This window comes from Heliconius melpomene, chromosome 18, assembly GCF_056956725.1.
Source record: "Heliconius melpomene rosina isolate 202511_hmr_F chromosome 18, ASM5695672v1, whole genome shotgun sequence".
Taxonomy (NCBI): Eukaryota; Metazoa; Arthropoda; class Insecta; order Lepidoptera; family Nymphalidae; genus Heliconius; species Heliconius melpomene.
The window spans coordinates 2,505,723-2,531,437 of NC_140406.1; the positions used below are offsets into that span (position 1 = coordinate 2,505,723).

Below are 25,715 nucleotides of genomic sequence, written 5' to 3' on the forward strand. Positions count from 1 at the left end.
AAAATATTTTTATTTGGTTGTCTGTTAAATATATCAGAATTATGTATTAAATGCTTCTGACCCAGAAGAAATATCGTCTAAAGACCAAATATGCTTCACCTATGCATACGGTTCTACGCTTCCATAAAATATACTTTTTCTATTTCTTAAATATTTACAATTAAAATTATACGGCCAATATATTTATATGTATATTATTAATTAAGAAGCATAATATTTAAGTCACCATTGATTTGGTTGTATATTTGAGCTCTTGACCTTAAAATGTATTCAGACGGACATCGTCTTGGTTATTTACATATGAATTGTAAGGCTTCCCTTCTAGTGAATAAACGATTATCGATTTTATAATTCGTAGGTATGTATAACTATTTCTTTAGAAACAAATTTAAGATGCTTAAAAGCATTTACGTTTCTGATATAAATTAATAATATGTGTGCCTTGTTACCATAGCGAGGGAATGAAAATAAATATTAATCCCAGAGCGGGAATCGAACCACAACCACCTTGTAAACATACCTAAGAATTATATTTTATTGTTTATAATCTGTGATTTATTAGATTATGTTGAAAAATATTATTTATAATAATTATTATAAATAATAGTTTTCAACATATTGCATGCAATAATATTTTACGCAGGCTGACTTAATGCTTTTATGCATTTTTATAACACGTTCTACTAATGAAATTTAATAATAGGCCTATTTAATAAAGATATCAAATACGTGCTACAATATTTTTTCTATAGTAACATACGTATCTTAGACAAGTTCTTCCGGGTAGTTAATTACGTATATTTGGCTGTTTTGCTGAAGTTTGTCTATTTAGAAGGTATAAGCAATAGAGTATAATACAAATATAGGGCATCTCATTAAGAGGGAAAGACATTGTCATTTTTTGTCGAGTCTCGCCGCTAAACATGCTATATCTTGAAATAAAATTCACTCTGTCTTCACAAAATTAAAAACAATACCAGTAAATACAAAAATATAAGTCACCACTCAGTTATTTCCTCTGATTCTATTATCAAGTGCACACAATACGTTTCCTTTAGTGTTGCACAATGTTTCCTGATACTTGATATAGGTTTTACGGTTTGTCATGTTTCGGTCATTTGCACAATTCGTTTTCTTTTTAAGTGAACCGATTTGAAGAATTTCGTTCTTTTAATATACACGTTTTCCATAATACTTTTATTCTGTAGTTTCGCCCTAATAAAAGTCGATAAGTTTGTAATAATTGTCTTTTATCACATTTTTTTGCTGTGGGGAACCCAGTGTTAAAACACTACATTTTCCATTACCAAAATATATTTACTACACAACACTGTTTTTCTGTGCGTTTGTTCGAGCTAATTTCAGAAATGACTTAACCGATTTAAATGCAGTTTTTTGCTGTTGTATTTTGACAAACTTTCCTTAATATTTAGTGCTTCTTTTATTTCAATCAGTTCATAAATAAAAAAGTTAAGCCAATATAAAGAATCGCAAACAACAAAAAATATAGTTACAATGTTATTAAATCATGAAAATTGTATAGTACAAGCGGACGAAGCCGCGAGATAGTCGCTAGTTAAAAATATATCGGTTAATAACCATTAAGCATAATCCAATATGCCACTCAGACACGTGGTCTACACGTGCCCTTCCCATCTAAAAGTAGCGCCCGTAATTTATGCGAAGGGATCAGAGTGTTGAGTTCCAAATAAAGGGACAGATGTTCCTTTATGAAACATTCTGTATAAGCTGTATATTGTATGTACGCAAGTAAAAGCATCGAGAGTCAATGGTTAAAATAAATGTATAGAAATCGTTTTTATTAATTAGTTTTGATTTTGATACGTTTTTTATTGTTATTGTCTTTTGTTTGTAATCCTGAAGAGTATTGCTGAGGGTCCATAGGTAATGCGTTACCTAGGAAATCAATAGAAATCTATTAAAATATATATGGAAAATATAAAAGAATGTCACACAGTATTATCTTATTAATTCTTTTTAGCAAAAAGTAAACATAGTAAAATGCAATTAATGTCATTCTTGTACCTTTAGGGGAATAAATAAGGAGCCTAGTGACTCATAACTCCGTTCTCCTCTCTCCATATATATTTTTTTACTTATACATATATTCCTAAATTACACAACCATTTATAAATCATTACTTTAGCTAGCGCACATATAAAGCATGCAGGTTATATCCATACGCCTTATTTAGAATACTAATAAAGTTTAACCGGAGGCTGCAAAGGAAAAACAATAGAGTACTGGTCACATGGTCAGGAACTACGGTCCATGGCCTTTGGTTTGCATGAAACGGATAATTAAAATTGTAATAGCGCTCTTTCGCAACTTAGCTGCAATTCGAAATTCGATTGCAAAATATTGAACCCATTGTGAAGCAATTGCCTCAATAATGGTAATAGTTGGGGGTTCAAACACCATTCGGGAAAATATATTTATAAATGTAGGTATCGATATTGTATGGTATAAAATTTGTGACCCACTATGAAAGGACTCTAAATAGGTAAAAAGTGGTGAAAACCCGCAATACTTAGGGCCTTCAAAAAGAGCGTCTATCTCCACCTCAAAGGCCGGCAACGCACCTGTAGCTCCTCTGGAGCTGCACGAGGTCGTGGGCGGCGGTGATCACCATCCAGGTGACCCGAACGCTCGTTTCCCTTGTCCTTTTTCCATTAAAAAATGCTTTAAATTAATATTTCAAGTCATACCTAAGAAGTATTGCTCAATATACCAAAGGAAAAAAAGAAAAATCATCAATCAATCAAACGAAAGGGTGCCATATATAACGCAATTACACATTAATAAAAAAGACAAAATATATAATAACTAGCGGACGCGCGCAGCTTCGCTAGCTTATTTAGGGGTGAATTCTAGTAAACCATGAAACATGTGTTCAATTAAATATTTTTAAGAGTCGAAATTTCAAATTTTATAAAATTCGGTGGCGATTTAATGATTTTTCCATACAAACTTTCAACCCCTTATTTGCACCCTGAAGGGGTGAATTCTAGAAAACCATGAAACACATGTTCAAATTAATATTTTTAAGAGTCTAAATTTAAATTTTTATAATAATCGGTGGTGTTTTAAAGATTTTTCTATACAAACTTTCAACCCTTTATTTGCACCCTTAGGGGAAGAATTCAAGAAAACATAAAACATGTGTTCAATTAAATACTTTTAAGAGTCTGAATTCCAAATTTTATAAAAATTGGTGCTGACTTAAAAAAAATTCTATACAAACTTTCAACCCCTTATTTGTGCCCTTAGAGGGAGAATTCTAGAAAACGATGAAACACGTGTTCTATTAAATACTTTTAAAAATCTACATTTCAAATTTTATAAAAATCGGTGCCGATTTAAATGTTTTTCCATACAAACTTTGAACCCCTATTTCACCCCTTTAGGGTTAAAATTTTTCAAAACCCCTTCTTAGTGGATGTCCAGATTACGAAAGTAAACTTTTGTCCAAATTTAACGTTTCTACGCACAGCGGTTACGGCTGTGCGTGCGTCTTACCTCAGTCAGTGAGGACAAGTCCTTTTATATATATAGATTATATAATATATTCTCGTATTTTAAAACTACAATGATCATAAATGTAGTATCTAAGATTTTCGTAATTGACATAGAAAACTTTTTACATAACTTAAATTTAAAAACAATGCAATTAAAACACTATAACATTTTTTTGTTATGAAACAGTAAAATATTATCAGAATTTTTATATTGTAATTTAATGGCTTCCGTTCCCGGTTCAAATCTTTTATAATAGTGATAAAGTATAAAAATAACATTTACGGAAACGGAAGTTTTCTTTAAAGGATATAACTATATGAATGGCCTATTTCTTTGTTAGTATGTTAAGCAGAATATTAATATTAAATAGGAATCGCCTCATCATATGTTAATCTTCTTCTTCTTGTTATAATAGGTCTAGTTCACTTATTTTGCTTAGGAAGAAATAATATGATGCAGTATCAATTGAAAGAATGTTTGTGTTAAGTTGCGCAACTCTACGCTCTGTGTCTTCGAAATGGACCAAAAATCAAGAATAGAATGCCATTTGTGAGAATTTAGACATTTTTGGATGATTTTCAAAAGTCGCTTTAAAATATTTTTACGTTTCTAAATATTTGTCCTTATTAATTATTATATTAGAATACTCTCTTCTTACTTAGTCTTATACTAGAGATACGAGATATTTTACCGTAAAAAATTTAATAAAACAAATATATAAAAAGTAACAGTAATTCACATAGGTATTATACAAAATTCAAAGAAGGTTTTAACTCAAGTGTTGCCACGCTCCGCCGCTGGAGCACGACAGGCTGTCGAGCGTTACGCTCATGCCTCCCAACATAAGGCCTTCAAAACTTTTATACTATATTAATATGATATTTACAAGTAATATAACACTACTATCTGAATTCTCACGTTAAATTTACGCTTCTTAAGTAGTACATGTTATGTGGGTTATAACGTTTTTATATATATATTTCTTTACTTGATAAAAAGTAAAATATTTTTGTTAGGTGCTTGGTGTCCGAACAACCTGTGGACATAATACTTAATAGTAGTCTTTAATTATAAATATAAAGAAAGATACACAAAGAACGTTCATTTGAAATGTAATAGTAATGTTCGCTCATATTCATTATGTTTCATAATCAATTCAGAAAACGAAAGCGGATATCCTGCAAATAGCAAGATAGACAGAGGAAACCTAGTGTAAAGACACTCCGTTCTCACTTTCCGCCCAATTTTTGCGGCATTGCGTGTTGAGTGGCGGAACTCAACGCCACGTTTTGCCCTGTTACCAGAGCGGAGACACATTAAGCAAAAATAGAAAACAGATTCAAAAGTTTTCTCTACCTTTACCGCCAAATTTTAAAATTATATTTCACTCTGTAAAAACGTATTCCAGTTTCTGAATCCACTTTAACATAATCCTATTATAGAATACTTTTGTAATACGAGGAATATTATTTAGCTCCAAGTAGAGATTTGATTTAGTTATGCTCATATTACCGATAGAGCCTCAAATTAATCTTGCGACAGTAATAGCCTTATCGATTTACATTTGCGCTTACAAAGTGAGTGGCCATAATTATTACTTGTCAAGTGTGTTCGACAAGAGGCAAGTTGTATTCATCTCTTACTTAACTAGCCTGAGTGGATATTTTCTTAGATGCACTAATGATCTTATCAATAAATGATAGCAATTAGTAATTGGATCGGGTATAAATTGGCTTACTTTTTTATATTATACCTATGTATTTATTATTTCCTATATGTAATATAAAAAGTTATTAATATATTCTTTTGAGGCTGTCGTGGCGCAGGCGCGCAAGTGTGTGACTGTAACACGACGGCTGTGGGTTCTACCGACACTTAGGAAATGAATTATTATTTATTAATGTTTTCATTTCTTTGCTCTGGCACTAAGGCAAAAACCCGACGATGAGTGACGAGTTCCGCCACTTAAGACGCAATGCCTCGAAAAATTCGGCTAAAGGTGGGAAACTGAGTGTCTTAACACTAGGTTCCTTCTGCCTACTCTGCCACGTGCGGGATACAAATTGAACCTAATAAATAAGTAAAAATTTATTTTTAAAAAGAGCTTTACGCATTTATCCGGAAATGAGCTTACAGGTAGTAAGTGCACTATTCGTATTCGTCAAGTGAATTCGTATATTTAAAGCTCTTGGTACTAACGAGTTGTTGTGATGACGAGTAAATCATTTCAGTTAAGGCTCATACAATTTATAGCTCCCGCAGGACATTCTGCAGCACTTTTATAATAATAATAATAATAATAATAAATTTATTTATTTAAGAGTATAGTCCACATGTTAGTAACAATTAAAACACTAAACACTTATTGTTGTTATCACTTGATGTTGAAAAGTGTTTTTTTTTTATGGTTTTTATTTCACTATATATTATTATAAAAAAATATATTGACTTATAGAGCATCAACCAGCTTCCCGCTATCCACTAGCTTAATAAATAAAAAAATAACTTCAACATAAAACAATTTAGTTAACTTTTACCATACGCTAAGTGAATATAATTACATATGTATGTACATCGCTGCTTGGCAAGTACTTGCTATCGAGACAGTCCGAGTGTAAAGAAACTAAAGATTCTGTACTTACTATGTATCTATTCAGCTGAGCGTAAACAATTTCTCTACATAGTATTTTTCAATTGTCTTGAAAAACACAACTTGCAATGTAACGAATATTTTCATAATAATTATAAGACCGTAGTAGGACAGCGTCTGATTGTTAGTACGATGGTTAAGGGTCCCATCCATTCTCTGGAGGTGTCTCGAAATCATTGAAAATCATTTACTGAGTACCCTCTGCTATGCGGGATTATACGTAAAGCTATACATTACATAAATCCAAAGTATTTATTTTTGTATTTCCACTCGAGGAAATGAAATATCTAATATTCTCATTCCGTCGCTTTGGAAACGAGACAAAGCGCGAGGTAGAGTTCCACCACTCAACGCGCAATGCCTCCAGAATTCGGCGGAATCGGGGGACGGATGGGAGGTCTTAACACTAGGCTCTCTGCTTATATGCTATGAACAAGATAAAACGTGAAGCTAAAAAAAAGTAATTTAAGAAATAACTCCTTTAAAGAGGATAATTACGAATCGAATTAAACGTCACATAAAAGGTGATTTGGCACTCGCTTATAGAAATTAAGTGGTATCCCTAAATATAAAGAGACTTGTAAAGGAAAGCCGAAAGTACAAAAGTAAAAAAATATTTAACGCTCCTTATATGGTCTTATACCTTGAGATTAAATACGTACGCGCGAATCTTTGTACTGATAAAATTAAGATAATCATAATAAATGTAAACAGTTAAAGTGTAAATAAAGTGTTGTTCGTATAATATTTTGTAGATACTTTAAGGTATGTTCGTTCATTTTAAATATTGACGCCATAAGGCGTATCTAAAATAATTTAGAGTGGAGCAATTTGTCGCCATTAGTGATGTTTTTTATTAAACTTTATTTGAAATTATATTAATACAGATATTATACTAATACAAGTAATAATTAAATAGTAAAAGTCTCGGAAAAATTTTAAACATTTTTCGGATGTGCCTATTTAATAAAAAAAATTATAAATTTCCAAAAATATATACAATTTTTATATTTCAATTATTTAAAAAGTTTCTTTCTGTTAAATTGGCGTGATAAATTTAAAACAAGCCTTTAATTTGCATAAGAATCAAAGTAACATTAGAGTCATTTTATATAAAATGATATCTTAATATAAATTTTATTAGTAACATTAAATTACAATACAATGAACTCAATAACGAAAGCCCACGCACATTCACTCAATATCAAATGTTGTCATATAAATAATAACTATAAAAGTTTATTTCCAAATTATTAATAGATAATATTCTATTAGCATAATCATTTGCACTCTATCATATTATATTATCCAATACATTTTGAATGGCAATTTCAATTAGGGACTATTTATAGATATTATCTTTCTGCGATAATTGAATTGATTTGAACCTATGGTCTTTGTTAAAAAAATATTCGATTAACTAAATAACGCCATTACGAAATAGCATTATATTTATAATTCTTATTGCTAATCTTTTTGCAATAATTTAGTTTTTTTTTTGAGTTGATTGTCCCACTGAACGATTTTATGATTAAGCTTTAAATTATATCCTTATTTGGGATGGTAATAAAAATCAATCCTGTTAAATAAAATGTCAAATCTAAATTAAACATCAAACTTTAAAACTCGCCTGACTTAACGCAACGTTTGTAGGTAGAAATTTTGTTTATGGCAAAATTCGTAAAAATATTTTAATATGGGATGATAGAACACGGCGTTGTGTTACGCCACATAGAGTCACAAGAAATAGAATAAGTATAATATAATTATTTTACCTAATTTGTCTCATTATGTATTCCAGGACGAAATCCAGTTCCGGTCTAGGTTCAGAGTTCAAAGAGCCCGCGCCCGCGCCCTCGCCCGCCGACTCCGGCGTCGCAGAGTTGGAGCGCGACCATCATGACTATAGGTAAATAGACTAGATTTTCGTTTGTTTATTATTTTAAACGGTGAGATCTTGGTGACCAAAAGTTTATATAAATTCTTATTTAGTATCTGAATTATATATATCAGTTTTCACTGCATACCCGCACGCAGCAGGGTAGACTAACCTGGTGTTTACACACTCCATTCCCCATTTTCGCCAAATTCTGAAGAATTTAAATTTAAATAAATATTACATTTCCTCAAGTGGAGAACCTACAACCATTTGCGTTTACCATCACACGCTTGTGTCCCTGCGGCACGACTGGCCTCCTCTTTAACTCTTTAATACACAAAAACTCTTTAAAACTAGTACGTACTTTTGATTTCAATTAATAGTATGTTTCATTCATAGCGTGCTCCAGTATAAAGCTCTCTTTTTGTTATTCATAAAAGAAACTAGAACAGCCTTAAATAATTGACATTATGTATAAAAATATAGTTCCATTAGAATGTCGTGACTTACTTGGTAATCGTTCCGTAAAATGCGTTCATATTCTTGGAAAGGAAGGCTAAAAATATCATAAATAATTTATGTTATTATTTATACATATTTTTTAATGCACATATTTTATATTTTTATGAAACTATTGACTATTTCAATGAATTTTCCTTTTCCTTCTCTAGTACGTATTATATGTAAATATAACGAAGAAATAAAACCCTGTAGGTATTCCTCTTGAATATAAGTACTTATTTAAAATAGATAAATATTTCTTAAATCCAAATAATAATTTTATGGTTAGAAACGGAAACATAGTGCATATTCAGCAAACATTCTGCCAAGTAAGAAAAAACGAATGGTTTTATTTTACATTCTTTGTAATTTATATTCGAAACTATTTAAAATATTTTTTGTTCAGCGCATTATTTTACTTGATTGAATTGATTCTCTATATTGTAATAGTTACACTGAGGCCAGTCGTAGAGAAGGGGCACAAGAGTTTAACTGTAAACGCGGCTGATTCTGGGTTCGATCCCCACCCGAGGAAATAAAATATTTATTTAAATTTATATTTTAATTTTTTCGCTTTTATGTCGAGGCAAAACGCGGTGTGAGTTCAGCCGCTCAAAACGCAACGCCTTCAGAATCCGGCGAAAAATGGGCAACAGAGTGTCTAAATACTAGGTTCCCTCTACCTACCAAGCTATACCTGTGGACCCCCTGATTAGTACGAGTATAAACTAAGTTAAAATACGTCGTGGCGCAGTGGGAGAATATCTGGCTTAAACTGCGATAGTTGTAGGTTCAATCTCCACTCAGGAAGATGTTTATATTGAAATTATTTTCAATTCTCAGTGTCCTGAAAATTGGACGATGTGTGGTACTTAACATTAAGTTCCTTCTGTCTATCTTGCTTTACGAGAGAACTGTTTGAGAACATTTTTATGAATATATTTAGTATAAATAGTAGAAAAAATAGTCAATAGTATCAATACAATCAGTAGTATCCGCAGTGAGGTCCGACTGCGCGCGCCGCGACTCCTACAAAACTACACTCACACGCGCCGCGACGAGAGAGAAGCGGAGCTAGCAAGAGTTAGAAGAGATCGTGCCTTGTTGAGGCAGAGACTGGAAGACACCGAGTGGAGCTTGTGTCAGAGGGCAGGAGAAATCGCGTTGTTGAAAACGCAATTGAAGGATGCTCAGGTTTGTATTTTTTTCTGTTTTTAAATGAATTAGTTGCATATAAATTATTATTTTCATCAATAGTATAATCGAGTAGAAATTATTGTTATTATATTCACGTGTCTTTCGTCTTCTTGTAAACAAAGAGTATCGTTGCCTTGTTTAATTAACACAAGTAATCATTGTGCGAAATAGGAATCGAACCCATAACTATGTGTATAATTTTGAGTATATATGGGTATTGTTATATGTTGTTAAAGTCAGTGAATTAAAGCAAATTACAATATCAACCCAATCCTCTTCTATTAAAAAGCAACATTGTGAATTGGCAACTTAGAAATATTGCTCCTTTTAAAAATTAGGAGCATGAAAATAACATTTGGTGAAATAAGATAATATTTGGTAAAAAAAATACTTGTAAAATAAAAATATATAAGACTGAAAGGACCTATTGGCGCCCCAAACAGATAAAAAATATTAGGATATTCTGCATAAACCAAAATATATTGCCCCATTTAATATAAGCCCCATTTTCATCAGAACTTATTTTAATCTTTATTAGCTTCTCGACGTTTTCCGCCCATAGCGGAGTAGGCAGAGGGAATGTGACAACCTAGTGTTAAGACACTCAATTCCCTTTAAGACCCTTCTGACAATATATTTTCAGTTTATTTATAATTTTCAATAAAATATAATATGATCCTCTTCTCATTCCAGAACGAACAAACAGCAAAAGGCCACGAATATCTAACACTGAAAGCCGACTGTCGCCAATTGAGAGAGACACTCGACAAAAGAGACAAAGAAATGGTCAAACTACGCAACGAATCCGACGAAAAAGACAAAACACTAAAAAGACTTCAAGCTGAAATAGACAGACTTAACTCTAATTTGTCGGAAAATATCTCAGAAACGTCGAAGTTTAAAGAGAATAATAAAATCGAGGTGGAAAAACTTAAAACCGAAATAAAAGAGTTAAGACAAGAGCTATCTGACGTTTCTTTGAGCGGTTATGAAGGAATTGAATGTGGAAGAACAATGAGAGGGATATATAATTGTAAAAATAACGAATATCATTGGAGTTCCAACGATAGTGCTTTAGAAGACGCTGAAGTACAGAGACTAAATGGCGAATTACCCGATTGCAATGACAGCTGTCACTCCGCCATTATAGACAGACTAAAAACGGAAATGCTAAATAAAGAAGCCCAATTCAACAATGAAAGACGAAAATGGTCGGAGGAAAAGGATAAAGTGCTAAGATATCAGAAACAATTGCAGTTAAATTATGTCCAAATGTTTAAGAAGTCGCGTAATTTAGAAGCTGAGATCGACGGTCTCAGGCTTGAGTTGGACATGTGCAACAAAAACATGAAAAATATAAATCAACACAAAACCATAGAACTGTGAATACCAAATTTGTTAGTGTAATTTATTTATATTTTATAAAGAAAATGCTTCTGTAAATATTTTTTTTGTTCTTGCCGTTTTTATTGTCAGTTTTGTGTTTTAGTTGTGAGTATTTTTGTGGCTTTATGTGGTGTGATCGAAGTCTGTTCTTTTAATGAATATTTTCAAGTAAGCTTTTTTATTATGCAGATTAAAATATTATTTGTATAATACCTAAACTTCTTTATATACTAAAAATACATAGTGGAACTTTTGATCCAATCTTCATATATTTTTATAGTCACCATTGAACTCGTCTCTCTTGACTGAAATTTTATTGAAATATTTTTCATATTCAAATTGAAATAGACTTTTGCATCATAGCATTATATTTATTTCTAATAAATTTTCAAAAATATCTTTTAAGCCACACTTTTAAACCACACTTTTATAAAAACTAACACAAGAAAAGTATATTTTATATACGAGTATACATGTATTTTGCTAAGTTCAAATAGCTATCTCTTTCTTATTCTAAGTAATAAAAAAGGATAGCAACACCCAATACTCGCTGACAATAATATTATTTAATAATGTAAAAGCTTAAATTATTGTACATTTACTAGCATAATATTAAATATACGTAATGTTTTCAATGTGAAATGATATTTTTACAAATCTAATTAAATAATTATTGTAGATATTAATTATAATGATTCTATTACTTATATATTTGTGTTTTATTTCTAATGTATTATGTTCATATAATTTGTTTGAAGAGTAAAAATTTGTAATTAAGCTTAGGTAAATAGGTTTCATAATTATTATATCCTTTTATTACATTATTCATTAATGTTATTTTTCTGCAAAACTGTAACAAGCTGCTTTGTAAAAGTACTTTATCATAATAAAAAAGTTAGCCAAAAAAGTATAATTTAAAACAAACATTCACATTGAAAGAATAATAAGGACAAATTGAAAGGCAAATCGTTAAAATACACGAAAATGTATATAATTTAATATAATTTATTCACGCATAATATTAGGATTTAAATAAATATATATTTTTTTAAATTTTATTACACTCCACTACTTAAAACCAGAGCAGATACTAAATATTACTAAAGACTAAACACACTTAAAAATATAAATTAAAGCTAATCTAAATGAGATCCAATATGAAATTAATTTTAATTAGTAGTTTAATTTAATATTAAACTGAACACATGAAATACCTCTTGAATATTAAATAGGATTTAAAACTTAGATTTTAAATTAGCAAGAGCTGAGTTCCTTGAACGGAAAATGAAGCCATCTTGTTTTGTAACGTCTATGTTATTTCTCATCGTTTTAATAGGTTCTACCTGAAATATAAGAATAACATATATAATTAATATTAAAATACTTTTAATTTGGTTAAGAAACCATCGCGAGGCAGTGGTGTGACTGTGGTTGGTTGTGGGTTCGATTTATATTCGTATGAGTATATTTAACTGCTTATGTAATACAAAATACGGCGATGAGTTCCGCTACTCAAAATAATAGACACGGAAAGTGGCCAGAGAAAATAATACTGAAAACTTAACCAGTATATAATTAAAATTGTAGTGAACACATTTTTTAAAACTTTCAAAAGTTTATAGTAACCTATTTTCATATTTGAAATTATTTTTTTTAGATTTTTTTTTTTTTATTCTAATGAATAAAGATTAAGATAATTCTAAACAACCATTTAGTTATACATATATTTAACATCGATTAAAACTATTCTTTGATAATTAAAAAGTAAACTTATAAAGATAATACAGATTATAGAATTAGGCATGAGTAAAAATTATATTTGCTACAGAAATGTTATACTTTTAAATTGTAGATTATTTGTTAAGTAAATTACTGTCATATTTGGATACATAATCTACAGAACAACGAAATCTCAAATTAAAAATATAGTAAGAAAATTTAGTTTCATTGTTATGACACGCAATATCTCCTAAAAAATGCCAGAAGGAAGAATATTATTTTAATAACTGACGAAGAGATTTTTTTGAAAGTCGTAATATGTAATTATTTTCTTTAAAGGAGCTTGCAGATTTTATGACATATTTAGGTACGGCTAAAACGATTGAACCATGCAGGTGAAGCTATAAATTTCTAATATTAGTATAGATTTATTTATATATTAATATTAATTTCCATACATTTCCTGTGTAATTTCGCTAATTGTAAGCTGTTTCCTCCGTTTGTACTATTAGTATTCTACTAAAGAGAAGAAAGCGAGGCCAATGCTCATATCACTATGAACATTCTCCCTAAAAGTACTTTATATTAAAAATACCTTTACCCGCAACGTGGGTAAAATCCAATCAACTAAAGTGTAGCCTCGATGAATAAATCAAACATAAAAATATTTTTTCAAAGAAATATTGGACCAACAGCGTTCCTGAGATTACCTCGTTCAACTAAACAAACTCTCAGCTTTATAATATTAATATAGATTTCCACACATTACCTGTGTAATTTCGCCAATAGTAGGCCTTTTCCTCCATTTATACCACCAGTATTCAACCCCTAAAGTGACGCACGCCAGGCCAATCCCCATAAAGATCACTATAAACACTCCCCCTATATTTTGTATGGAAATGCCATCAGATTGATCGTCTTGTTTCTCACATTTTATTGCTTTGGGATTATTATTCCACCAGTTCTCTTTCAGCTTTTCCAGTTTACGTTTATTTAGGAGCTGGAGTATACTGTAATGTGTTAAGAATTTGATGTTATTATAAAAATATGGCTGACGCATATTTCAAACGTTTTTTGTGAGGGAAAAGTGTTGATTCTTTGTCTTTTGAAATTTATATCATTAATTTATTCTAATATTTTTATCTAGTTGCTACAACGTATTAATTTAATATATAGGTCAGTTTATATACAGGCCAATCGAGGTGCAGGGGCAGCAGCGTGTGACTGTTAACGCGACAGATTGTGGGTTTGATTCCCACTTGAGGAAATGAAATATTTAATTTTAATTTCATCACTCTGGTGTCTGTCTATTAAAAAAATGTTTGCAACATAATTTTAGGAACATTTACAACTGGAAATATTTAAAAAGTTTATATTATAACAGTTACAATTTAACTTGCTTGTTACTGTGTAAAGAGACGCTACCGTTTATTGCGTATTACGTATTAGTTTAAACACTGCTTTAATTCTAAGATGAACAGCTCATTCTACTAATACTAGGTTTTAAAGGAATTCCACAGACACAACTGTTTAGTTAGTATTTAACGGTTCAACAACGTGTTACAAATGTAGATAAAATCTCATTTTTTTAAAAGTTGTGCAAGTTTCCTTAAAATCTAATTTTCGTTTAAATTTCAATCAACAAACATCAATTATTTATTAATTCGTTTATGTTTTTTAGTAAAAATCAACTAAGAGAATTATATTTAACGCTACAACATCTACCTAGAAAGAAATATTAACTATTTATTTTAGATCAAAATCAAAATCAACTTCACGCTGTAACCCGCACACAGCAGGATAGGCAGAGGGAATCTCCCCCTGTCTTCCCACCTGCGCTACTACGACCTGGAATTAATTTACTCAAATCAATTTAAATATTAATTACTAAAAATGCATCTATATTTAATCGAATGTCAGTCAGTCGATGTCGCTGCTAGACAACGTTATGCATGAAAATTGTCGTGCCGACATTAAAAATGCATATCGCGTGCCTTTTGCTATTACTAGAATACTAGAGCTAGACCTGACAGGTATATCTACTGTATAATTATACATACTTCAATAGGAATCCTTGATAAGATTATAGTAATTTCCTTAGACTTGTCTCTAACTCTTTTTAAACATTAAAGTATATGTATGCAATAAATATTAAATTAATTAAACTAGTCAATACTATTTGATTTCCATTGTTTTGCAATATCTTCACTAATCAACTCTACTTTTAAAACAATTTTTATAATATCATAATGCCCTAATGGGTATGTCCTCCATTAGATTGTAAAACTCATCGCCCTACAATATCTAAAGAACCTATATATGACTACTGGTTGGTACCTATTGTACGCTGAATGAAATATGTGGGATATTTCGCGTTTGGACAAAACATATTCTTTATCGAATTACTATAATCCTATAAAAATAACTAGTAAATCCAGTGACAAAGCCGAACTTCTACATACTCACGCATTATTAAACTGATCTTTCAAAGGTGATCCTTGTTGCACGGCGATCGCATACGGTTTCCTAGAGAACTCATCGCCCACCATTTGTAAGTCACAACTTGTCAGTACGTAGTATCTCACGTCAGTCGCGTCCCCCAGCCAGGCGAACCCTTCACTAGAACTCTTGGACGATCTGACCCTTTCTATGGCTTCTTCTATAGAATTAGGGAGACCAGCTTCCTTCATGGCTTGCCACATCTTGCTATACTTGTCGCTGACCGGATAGTCCCACACGGCCAGCTTGGCGCGCTCCACGTCGCTCAGACTGTCGTTGAGGCTCATTTCCTTCCATATCCTGTTGGAAATAACCAATGATCAGCATTGATAGATTAAATGACTTTGCAGCACACGTTGTTATGTCAAAATAACCAAAATAATAGTCATATAAACTAATACCTATAAATACGAATAATTTAATCTGGTAAGCATATCGTTTTTTTTACATAAAATAAATAATTAGAACAATAACAATTTTATACAAGAGGCTAATCGGGATGCAGGGGCACAAACGTTTGACTGTAAAAGTGACGGACTGTGGGTTCGATTTCCACTCGAGGAAATGAAATATTTAATATTTTTCATTTCTGCGTTTGTACAATGCTTCCGGAATTCGGTGGAAAATGGGGGGCGGAGTGTCCTCACACTAAGCTGACTCTGGTTACATACGTTATACTGTGTGAAGCTGAAAAAAAACAATTTTTATGATGTAAGTTAATCAATAATTCGACTTCAATATTAAACATGTAATTAAATAGATACTATTAGGGGTATTTCTCAATAATTTATTGCCATTTCATTAACATAATGTCGTCAGTTATATATTTATTAATTTAAATATGACCTTTAAGCTTGCAATATATTTACGCATAACACAAACATACAGTCACTTGACCGATAACAGATAGCGTTGTTTAAATAAGATATCATAAAGAAAACAAATTCCATTGATAAAGCACAAACGAGGTAATTTTAAATTAAATATGTATGTATCTTACTTTACATTAAAAAACCCTAATAGTTTGTTTTTTCTTTTTATGTCCTAATAATAATTAAACGTGATAATAAAATAAAAATAAATAAAGCAGCTTCACGCTGTATCCCGCACACAGCAGGGTAGGCAGAAGGAACCCTTGACCAGCGATTGATTAAACAAATCAATAATAAAATTATAACGTACTTACTCATAAAACCTAACTTCGATATTGGCCATCCGTTCGAAGTAGGTCATGGCGGAGGAGCCGTTGAGCGGCGCGTACTGGATCTTGTACTGCTTGGACAGGTCGTCCAGCGACTCTATGGGGGTGTCGAGGCGGGATACCGTGAGGAACGCGGCAAGGTTGGCCGTATACGAAGCTATTATTATGAAGCTGTTGATATAGAATGTTAATTTTTTTGGTTGTGCAATTTTGATTGTAAAAATATTTGTTTGGAGTTTCAGATTTACTCTTTTTCAAACAGCAGATTAATCGAAAAATAGCGTTTTGAGTGATAAAATTCCACATCTCGCTTTGTCATATCGAAACGAAAAATATAAATAATTTAAATATATTTTAATAATTTAAATTTCCTTGAGTAGGAATCGAACCTACAATTATCGTGATTACAGGCGTATATTGCTTACTGCACAATAATGATCAAATTTTATCTAGAACTTTAATATGAAAAATAATAACATTATTTCTACTTCCAATAATCGTACTATTTACCCAAACAGCCACCAAGTAGCAGCTAGAAGGCGACCAGAGAGATTTTTCGGGGCTTCCCCGCCACCTTGAGGCGTCAGTGACGTCATGCAAAACCATAAACACTCCTTTAAAGTAAACTCGCGTTTTTCTTCGTCATCTTTGTACTTTTCCCGGTTATTTTGATAGCTGTATGGACTCCATTTGTCGAACACCCACATGAGGAAACTAAGATACAGAATTAAATAATATAAGTAAAGAAATATATATAATACTAATAGACAGAGTAAAGGTACCAGCCATGGCGCAGGGGGTTGTGGGTTCGATCCCAGGAGAGGAAATCAGAATATTGAATATTTTCATTTCCTCGCTATGGTAACGCAAAGCAAAGCGCGCCGTAGAGTTCCGCCGTTCTACACGCAATGACTTAAGAGTTCGACAGAAAGCGGAGAACGGATGTATATTAATGGTAACGAAATGTCCTAACACTAGGATCCCAGTTTCCCCCGTCTACCTTGTTATATGCAGGATACAGCGTGTACAACTATTATAAACTACGTTCAATATACGTCAAGTAACACAGTAGGTGCACGTCAAAAGTTTATCTTTGTTGTCATAATTGCAAGTTTACTTGAACTTCCTTTTAAGGTTTTATGTCGTCATGTAAACTTTGTGAATACTGTGTCACGGTTACAACAACATAAAATGTCACTATAGAAATACGAGTAAATGTAGAAAACAGATAAGAATATACAGGGTGTCCCAAGAGTCAACGATAAAACGAAAACAGGTGATAGACCAAGTCGTGACAGTTATGAGAAAAATATTAAAAAAAATCTGTGTCAAGTATTTTTGATATTATACTGATTTAAAAAAAATTCGGAAAAATCGACACCCTGTGATGATTTTTCAAGTCCTAAGACCACAAATATTACTCTTTTTAAATTTTTTGTTCTGTAATGTAATCATGAGTAACCCTTCCGTGAATTATGATTTAAGATTGAAATATACCTGCATCACTTTTCAATAAAATGTGGTGTTTTTGCCAAACATTAAATTCAAAATATTTACTACACCCAACTTTAACCGACTGTACTATAAAAAAAATGTACTACACTGTTTTTGCAAGTAACTTTAAAAGTTGGCGCATTTAATCTGGATTCCGAAATGGTACGATACTTGCTGGATTACTTCTTTGTTGAAGAGAAAAAAATCTAAATACACGATAATGGGGATGGCGTTCAACGTTTTGGTATCTTTTCCGATACATTCTAGCTGCAGCATTAGCATTACATAACCACTCTCTATGAATGAAATGTATATTGGCAATGTATCAGAGACCGATTATATGGCCTGCGAGAGCCCGGACTCGAGCACTATCCTTATAAGTCCTGGGCCAGCCCCTAAGTCGCAAAAGGTTTGGATGGTATCCTGCGACCACAGACCACACCAGTGACCTTCCGCCACTTAGCCCAGGCAACGCTTATCCGACCATGGAGATCGTAATCAATGCCTCCAGACTCGTGCTTGACGGATCTAAGATACCTGAACTTTTCCGACTTAGGGGCTTGCCCAGGACCTATAAGGATAGTGCTCGAATTCGCGATCTCGCAGGCCCTATAATAGGTCTTTGATACATTGCCAATATACATTTCATTCATGGTTATGTAATGCTAATGCTGCAGCTAGAATGTATCGGAAAAGATACCAAAACGTTGAACGCTATCCCCATTATCGTGTATTTAGATTTTTCTCTCTTCAACGAAGAAGTAATCCAGCAAGTATCGTACCATTTCGGAATCCAGATTAAATGCGCCAACTTTTAAAGTTACTTGCAAAAACATACACTGTTTTTTTGACAGTACAGTCGGTTAAAGTTGGGTGTAGTAAATATTTTGAATTTAATGTTTGGCAAAAACACCACATTTTATTGAAAACTGATGCAGGTATATTTCAATCTTAAATCATAATTCACGGAAGGGTTACTCATGATTACATTACAGAAAAAAAAATTAAAAAAGAGTAATATTTGTGGTCTTAGGACTTGAAAAATCATCACAGGGTGTCGGTTTTTCCGAATTTTTTTTAAATCAGTATAATATCAAAAATACTTGACACAGATTTTTTTTAATATTTTTCTCATAACTGTCACGACTTGGTCTATCACCTGTTTTCGTTTTATCGTTGACTCCTGGGACACCCTGTATGTTGTGTATGTTGTAAATAGCATTGGATAAATCAATTATGAATTATTGACTACTGTTATATCATTAAAATGAGAAATCAAAAGTGACTTTTTATTTTGAGAGCATATTTTTACTAAGACAGTTTCATTTCAAATAACAATTCGCTACATGGCACATACGCTCGTAGAAACCAATGACGACGCAAGTATATCCTTGGCAATCCATTAGCGCCTGATAGCGACTCCCCTTGACAAACTAGTGTTTGGACAGACAATTTACATATATATCTACCCGTATACCTACTATGAACCATTCGCACTCGTAGTATTACTATACAGTACGTACACTAGCGAAATGAAAAAGTTTTTAATAGTGTAAAAAGTACATAGCAAATTTAAGTATCTTAGTTAAGTATAGCTATAAACCGATTGATAAGCTAAAATGGTTTTAACACTAAGAATTCACAGGGTTTATAATATAATCTACGTTAATATTATTTTTAGATAATTTATTAGAACTTTCCAGAACTTTATAGATTTACTAAAATTAATTTCCTATCTTTAGTATGAAATATTAAAGGCTGAACTGCCTGAAAGGCTGAAAGCACAAATCTGTCTTGCGTAGATTGTCAAATGAATTTGATTTATTACAACTCAGTTTTTATATCAACGAATATTTAGGTAAGTGATTGGCTATTGCACCATAAAAATCAAAATGCGAATCAAAATCTTATAAATGAAAAATTTCAAATTATCAAATCTAAACTGAACTACAATATATAATACAACTAATTATATATTACGTAAGTATTTACAATCCTCTAAAAACGTATTAAATATAAATAAAAAAGCTGCTTTAAGAAAAAGGAAAATAGCGTAAGATTATTTGACCGCAGTAGAAAAAATCAAAAAAATATCTACACCCGACTTCATCCTCCATGCTCCTACTTTCTGTATGAAAACATACCTTTAAAAACCTTTCTTCTAATACAGCAAAACAATATAAAAAAATTTGTGACATTAGAAACTATATATAAATAGCTAGTGTCTATTAAAATGTTATCGAAATATATCAAGTAAGTACCTACACTACAATTACACTTAACGCCATTTGCTATGTTTATCTCTATTATTATGATTAGTTATTCGCCCGACCTCGTTCCTGAATCTGATAACAAATAATGTATCCAAGGGACCGATCGATCTATAAAATGTCATGACATAGTGTTATTCCAATTACATATAAAAGTGTTTGATGAAAATACTGATACTCTAGCTCGGGTCATTAGTATTTAAAAATACAAGTAAAAATAGAAAATGTAAAATTTGAAACATTATTGATTAGTTATTTTAAATATGAAAAACAAAATAACAGCGTATAGCTTTATTTAGACCTTGACCTTGTTATGATATAGGCGGTATACTTTTTCTACGCTCCGGAGGGCCTTTCGGAGGATCTTACAGTTTTATATAGGTACCTAATTCGGTATTTCATGTCACTGTTAAGGGAACGTCGCAAATCACGTCATTGAACGAAGGCTACGTAATTCTAATAAATGTTACTAATCACAGATCCAGCTGCAAAAAGCTGAGTTAAGTAAATATTCCTAAAATTCAAAAATATCTAAACAAATATCATATATGTATCCAAAATTTATTGGTATTTGAAAAAGGATAATAAATATAAGTACTTAAAGTGAAAAGCTTACACATAACAATGAAACAATTAAAATAAAACTTAATTCCATACAAAAAAAGAACCAATTACCACCTAAATAACTAGAGTACCTATAGATTAGAATAGAATTAACATGAATAAAACAGGCACTAAAGAATTATCAAAATTTGATTCTTAAAGGCGTTCTGCCCCAGTAAGAAACGTGTAGCCTACATTACTGAGGAAGAAAATAGATAACAACTTATCAGTCATTCAATGAACTACACACACACAGTCTGTGTAAGTTGTAACACAGTTGTTTTCCTCACAATTGTTATGGAAAACAAGATTTTTTATACAATCTATGGAATAAAAAAGTTATCAGTATCTATGCAAAGGTAACCTTTGGTTGAACCTATAATATTTGAATCTATTACTATATTGCAATACATATTTGAAGTTAAATAATGAAAAATAATGTGCCCCAACAATTAAAATATAGTATCTGTTTTTTTTAAATTTATATTTATGTTTACTAATCAATATAATGAAACTCACCTTGTAAAGAAATAAGCTGCCAATATAGACAGCCAGACATCATTTTCCAAAACCGTTAGGAACTTGAACAGCGAAGTTGGTGTCCTCGGTAACTTCATCAAAATCGTTATACCTACCAAATCATAGTAGGGCACTGTGAAATCAACAACGTTTTCCCTCTCGGCCATCACCGATAATGAAGTAAGGCCGATATCTGCCCGTTTTTCGATCAATTCCTTGATTACTCCGTTCCAATTCCCGTTCTCGTCCATAGTACCGAAATTACCGTCCGGAGATAGGCTTATTTCGTAATCGAATTTAACAATTTGACGTATTTCTTCTATTAAATCTATACAGTAGCCTTTAAAACCTTTCGGTGCTTCGTCATCGCGTATAATGAATGGTTGTTGCTGAAATTAAGTTTAATTTATCTTTTGGGCATATATAATTGATAGTTCCAACGACTTCTCGACTTAATGAAATATGAATTAATTAGAAATCCGATTTAAAACTGTTTAACATAATATATATCTATGTGTATTTTGAATAGGCATGACGATTGATTTTGAGAAAGTATTATATAATGTTAACAAATACGTTATATTTATATTATATTTCGGTAGACAGTAAAAAGATTTAGCGTTAATAAAATAATTTTTAATTTTTAATTTCAAAATAATCTGTCTGTGTAATCTGTTATTACCATTGTATATTCAATACAAAATGTTAATCCTACACTCAATTATAACATTAATGCATGTTTTGTAATCTATTAACAGGGTTTCACTAATAAAATACATAATTTTAATTTTTCTACTAGCTGTCCTGCCTATTCTTTTCTCTATATGGAACATAATTTGATAAGGCCACCAAAATAATTAATCGTTTATGTAAATATAAGTGATTTAGGGCTTAAAAATATAATTGATAATTTTGCAAAACATTACAGATATAGCACCAACATGGCACTGATATCACAAAAAGGAATATAAAAGCTAATAAAGAGTATGTTTACACAACTGTAGTTAGGCGTTCAAGCGAAGTTTTATCAAAAATTCAAACAAAAAGTTTATTCACCTCGACTGTCACAATTCTGTAAACGAGTTGGGCTGAATAGTCGCTCATGTTGTCGGGATCGGTTAGCAACAGAGGGTTGGAGAGACCGGCCTTCCAAGACCCTAGAGATTTGCTACCAATTGAAGCACCATCTTTTATAGTAACAGCGGTCAAATCAGTATTAAATTCCATATAACTTCGCCCATTGATCAGGTCATCTTCAGGTATAAAGAATGGCGCGTAAGCCGGCGTTTCTTTTACCTAAAACGGATTGAATCATCATTTCTAAGAAGTTGTTATGACTAAAGATGTAAAAACCAAAAAATGTTGTATAATAAAATACATTGTGTCAAAAGTTACGACCTAACCTTGTGTGTACATTCACGCAGTTGTAAGTGGCCAACATTGTCGATGAGCAGAAAGAACTTACCGGCATCACAATTAGACTTTGTCAAACTTAATCGTGAAAATATATATCTAGCCTACATTATTTTGATTGAGTTTCGGTTGTTTTTATTTCACCGTATGTTGTCAGACATGTTAATCGAAGAAACACGATGACTTGTTTTTAACATGTTCACAATTAAGATTTTTTTTTTACATAAAATTACTATTTTTTTATTTCATAATTTTACTATCTAGGTATACTAGGTGTGTCAGAGTATAAAACCGCACCTTTTTGTCAAATATCACCTGAACAAACAGTTTCAACAATTCGTATTGGAATCGGTTTCAAAAATATATAGTATCTACCTACTAATAAATAAGTACCAATCTTACAATAAGCAGATACTAATATAAACATAGCAATAAATATATGATAAGAAACTGGAATTTTAATGACTAACTTTATAATAAAACAGGAAAAGCTAACAGAATCAAAACCTAATTAAAAAACGAATGATGGCCCAATTATTAATATACAATTACTAATTTAGAAAATAATTATCACAATATGCACCTCTTGAAAAGCAGATTTGAGATCCAAGGCCCTGTCAGGAGTATTCTTACCGTCGTAATCATCGCAATTGATATATTTCATGTCATTTGGCCACTTGCCAGAGTCCAGCAGTGATCTGTGAATATAACACAAACCCGTGGAATATTCCAGTTTATATTTAGACGATCTAAATACGAAGGAAAATCGGAAACTATAATACTAAATATTATTACTTGATCGCTAAAAACGTCCGCAGGGAAAGATCGAAGTAAAACGCAGACGTAATTTCAGGCTCCCCATTCATACTGTAGGTAGTTTTAATTTTCCCCAAACGATCCCGGCTTTTAGCATCTGGTGTCGGCCTCATGTACACAATGGTGGCGTCTTTGCAGCCGCAGCTAATATCCCCTTTGTCTAGGGACAATGCGAACCACGCGGTTTTCCTGCCGAAATACTGATTATCGTTCGCCGCGTCTAGAACATTCTTTATTGTTCTCAAGCTTCCAACCACAAAGAAATTGACTATATCAAGCTCCCGGAGACTTCGAAGTTGCGCTTTTATTTCGTCTTTATTAAAACTTTTTACGGGAGTTATGACGTGTCGTGTCGGAATGTTCTGGAGTAGCGATTTATATTTATGATCCATAACTGTAAACAAACATTTATTACACTACAAGTGGGAAGGTAGATGTTTAAAAATATGCTAATTTATACTACAAGTAATGCTGACCGAAGAATTCATCGAATATAATTGCGGCGTTGGTGATATCCTGCTTCGTGACGATCGCCCTAATCGATTCAGGAAGGATATCTGCGGGGGGCATCACTTGTAACAGGAATTTAGTTTGGTTTGCATTTAGTGACCGCCATTGCCGCAAGTCGCCGGCTTGGCCGAATGATCCAGAAATAGTCGGCAAAGCTAAAGCCGCGGTGAACGATTTTATAGTTTCCGACCCAACGCCGGTCATCGTGAAATCTAAAATCACGTGTGGGGTCTTCTTCGCAGATAGCATGTCATTGTATTTTCTGCAAACTAATCAATTAAAAAAAAATGTTTGTTAATATAGAAATACAACTATGCTTTATTAAAATTAAAGTCTTGACCTATGGCTCTCGATTGGGTATTTAAAATATCTTAAATATAATATTTTTGGTCAACATCCAAATTTTCTTTTTACCCCACTTTTTCTGTTCACATCCATTAATGCTGTAAAAGTTATCTTGACTTTTACGTGGGTTTATTAAAAAACCCTTGCCACGTCCAACAAGAGTTTAGAAAATAAAGATGATTCAGAAAATATAAATAAGATAAATGTCGGGTTAAAAGCTTCTGAACTATAATCCTTTAAAAAACAATTTAATTTGATAAAGAAATAAGAATTAAAAGTCCCAAAAAGTAAAACCAAATTAAGATAATTTATAATTGCCATAATGATTTATTTAAAATATAAAATCATAACACCATACATAGGAATAGGAAAAATCCACATCCTTAAGTTCAACAGTTTTTTAGACAAACTTTCAAGGTGATCGTAAATACCAAAATGTAATGACCTTACAATGCCTGAATGTTTTTGAATAATTTATTTATGCAGAGGTTATTAGTATTTACAATTTAATATGTTACTTACCATTTTCTAAGAACGCTTTAGCGTCAGTACGGTTGCCGACCACGACGACGGAGTCTACGGCAAGACCTAAACTTGGGTTCCTTCGGACATATTCTTTGGCTACTTCAAACGATTTTTCAGCAATAGCATTGTTTTCTTCGTTTACAAGCACTGAATAATATTTTATTGAGTTATTTTATTTTAGAAGTTACTAATCGAAATTTGTACGTTTTAAATTAAATTGTATATTTAAAATAATAGCTTTAATGGAAATAATTTTATGTAAAAAATAAACTAATAATTATCAAAATCAAGAAAAAAGCATTTCTTAGTATTTTTCTATATCATTTCTAATAAAAAAAATATATTGAAATATAAATCTACTTACACACATTAATATTTTGTGTAGTTTGTGCAACAGTTATTGGAATTAAATACAAACTATAAATGGCAAATACAAACTTCATTTCAAACATGTTAGCCATATTTATCCATGTCTATCCACTCGGAGCCTAGTAAAGATAATAAATTGTTGTGCAGTCGTATCCACGGTGATGGCGGCCTTGATTCACCCATAATTGATCACTCATCACTTAAATAACAGGTTGTATGGACAAACTCAAACAATAATAGGGCATTATACATATTTAATGCAGGTGGTGAATAGCTTTC

The 25,715-nt window shown here is 31.8% G+C and overlaps 2 protein-coding genes across 7 annotated transcripts in view; one reads left to right on the plus strand and one right to left on the minus strand.

Annotated features, from left to right (window-relative positions):
- The window catches only part of LOC146529164 (uncharacterized), a 90,234-nt gene extending 78,374 nt beyond the window's left edge, over nt 1-11,860 (plus strand). For 2 of the 6 annotated variants that reach the window (XM_085201630.1, XM_085201633.1), the window contains 3 exons: nt 7,992-8,099; nt 9,560-9,764; nt 10,461-11,860. In XM_085201630.1, coding sequence (XP_085057756.1) covers nt 7,992-8,099; nt 9,560-9,764; nt 10,461-11,153 — 1,006 coding nt within the window. In that variant the 3' untranslated portion in view covers nt 11,154-11,860. The remainder of the gene's footprint in view (nt 1-7,991; nt 8,100-9,559; nt 9,765-10,460) is intronic. The other 4 variants (XM_085201631.1, XM_085201634.1, XM_085201632.1 and 1 more) reach the window with 2 other exon arrangements.
- Nucleotides 11,861-12,144: 284 nt separating this feature from the next.
- On the minus strand, nt 12,145-25,680 carry Ir25a (ionotropic receptor 25a). Its single transcript, XM_085201624.1, has 12 exons — nt 25,432-25,680; nt 25,065-25,214; nt 24,164-24,466; nt 23,667-24,081; nt 23,455-23,569; nt 22,515-22,754; nt 21,459-21,847; nt 17,083-17,286; nt 16,558-16,743; nt 15,339-15,671; nt 13,642-13,882; nt 12,145-12,496 (listed from the first exon to the last, which is right to left on the minus strand). The coding sequence occupies exons 1-12, from the start codon at nt 25,526-25,528 to the stop codon at nt 12,389-12,391; spliced, it is 2,781 nt and encodes a 926-aa protein (XP_085057750.1). The 5' UTR covers nt 25,529-25,680; the 3' UTR covers nt 12,145-12,388.
- Between the last annotated feature and the right edge of the window lie 35 nt (nt 25,681-25,715).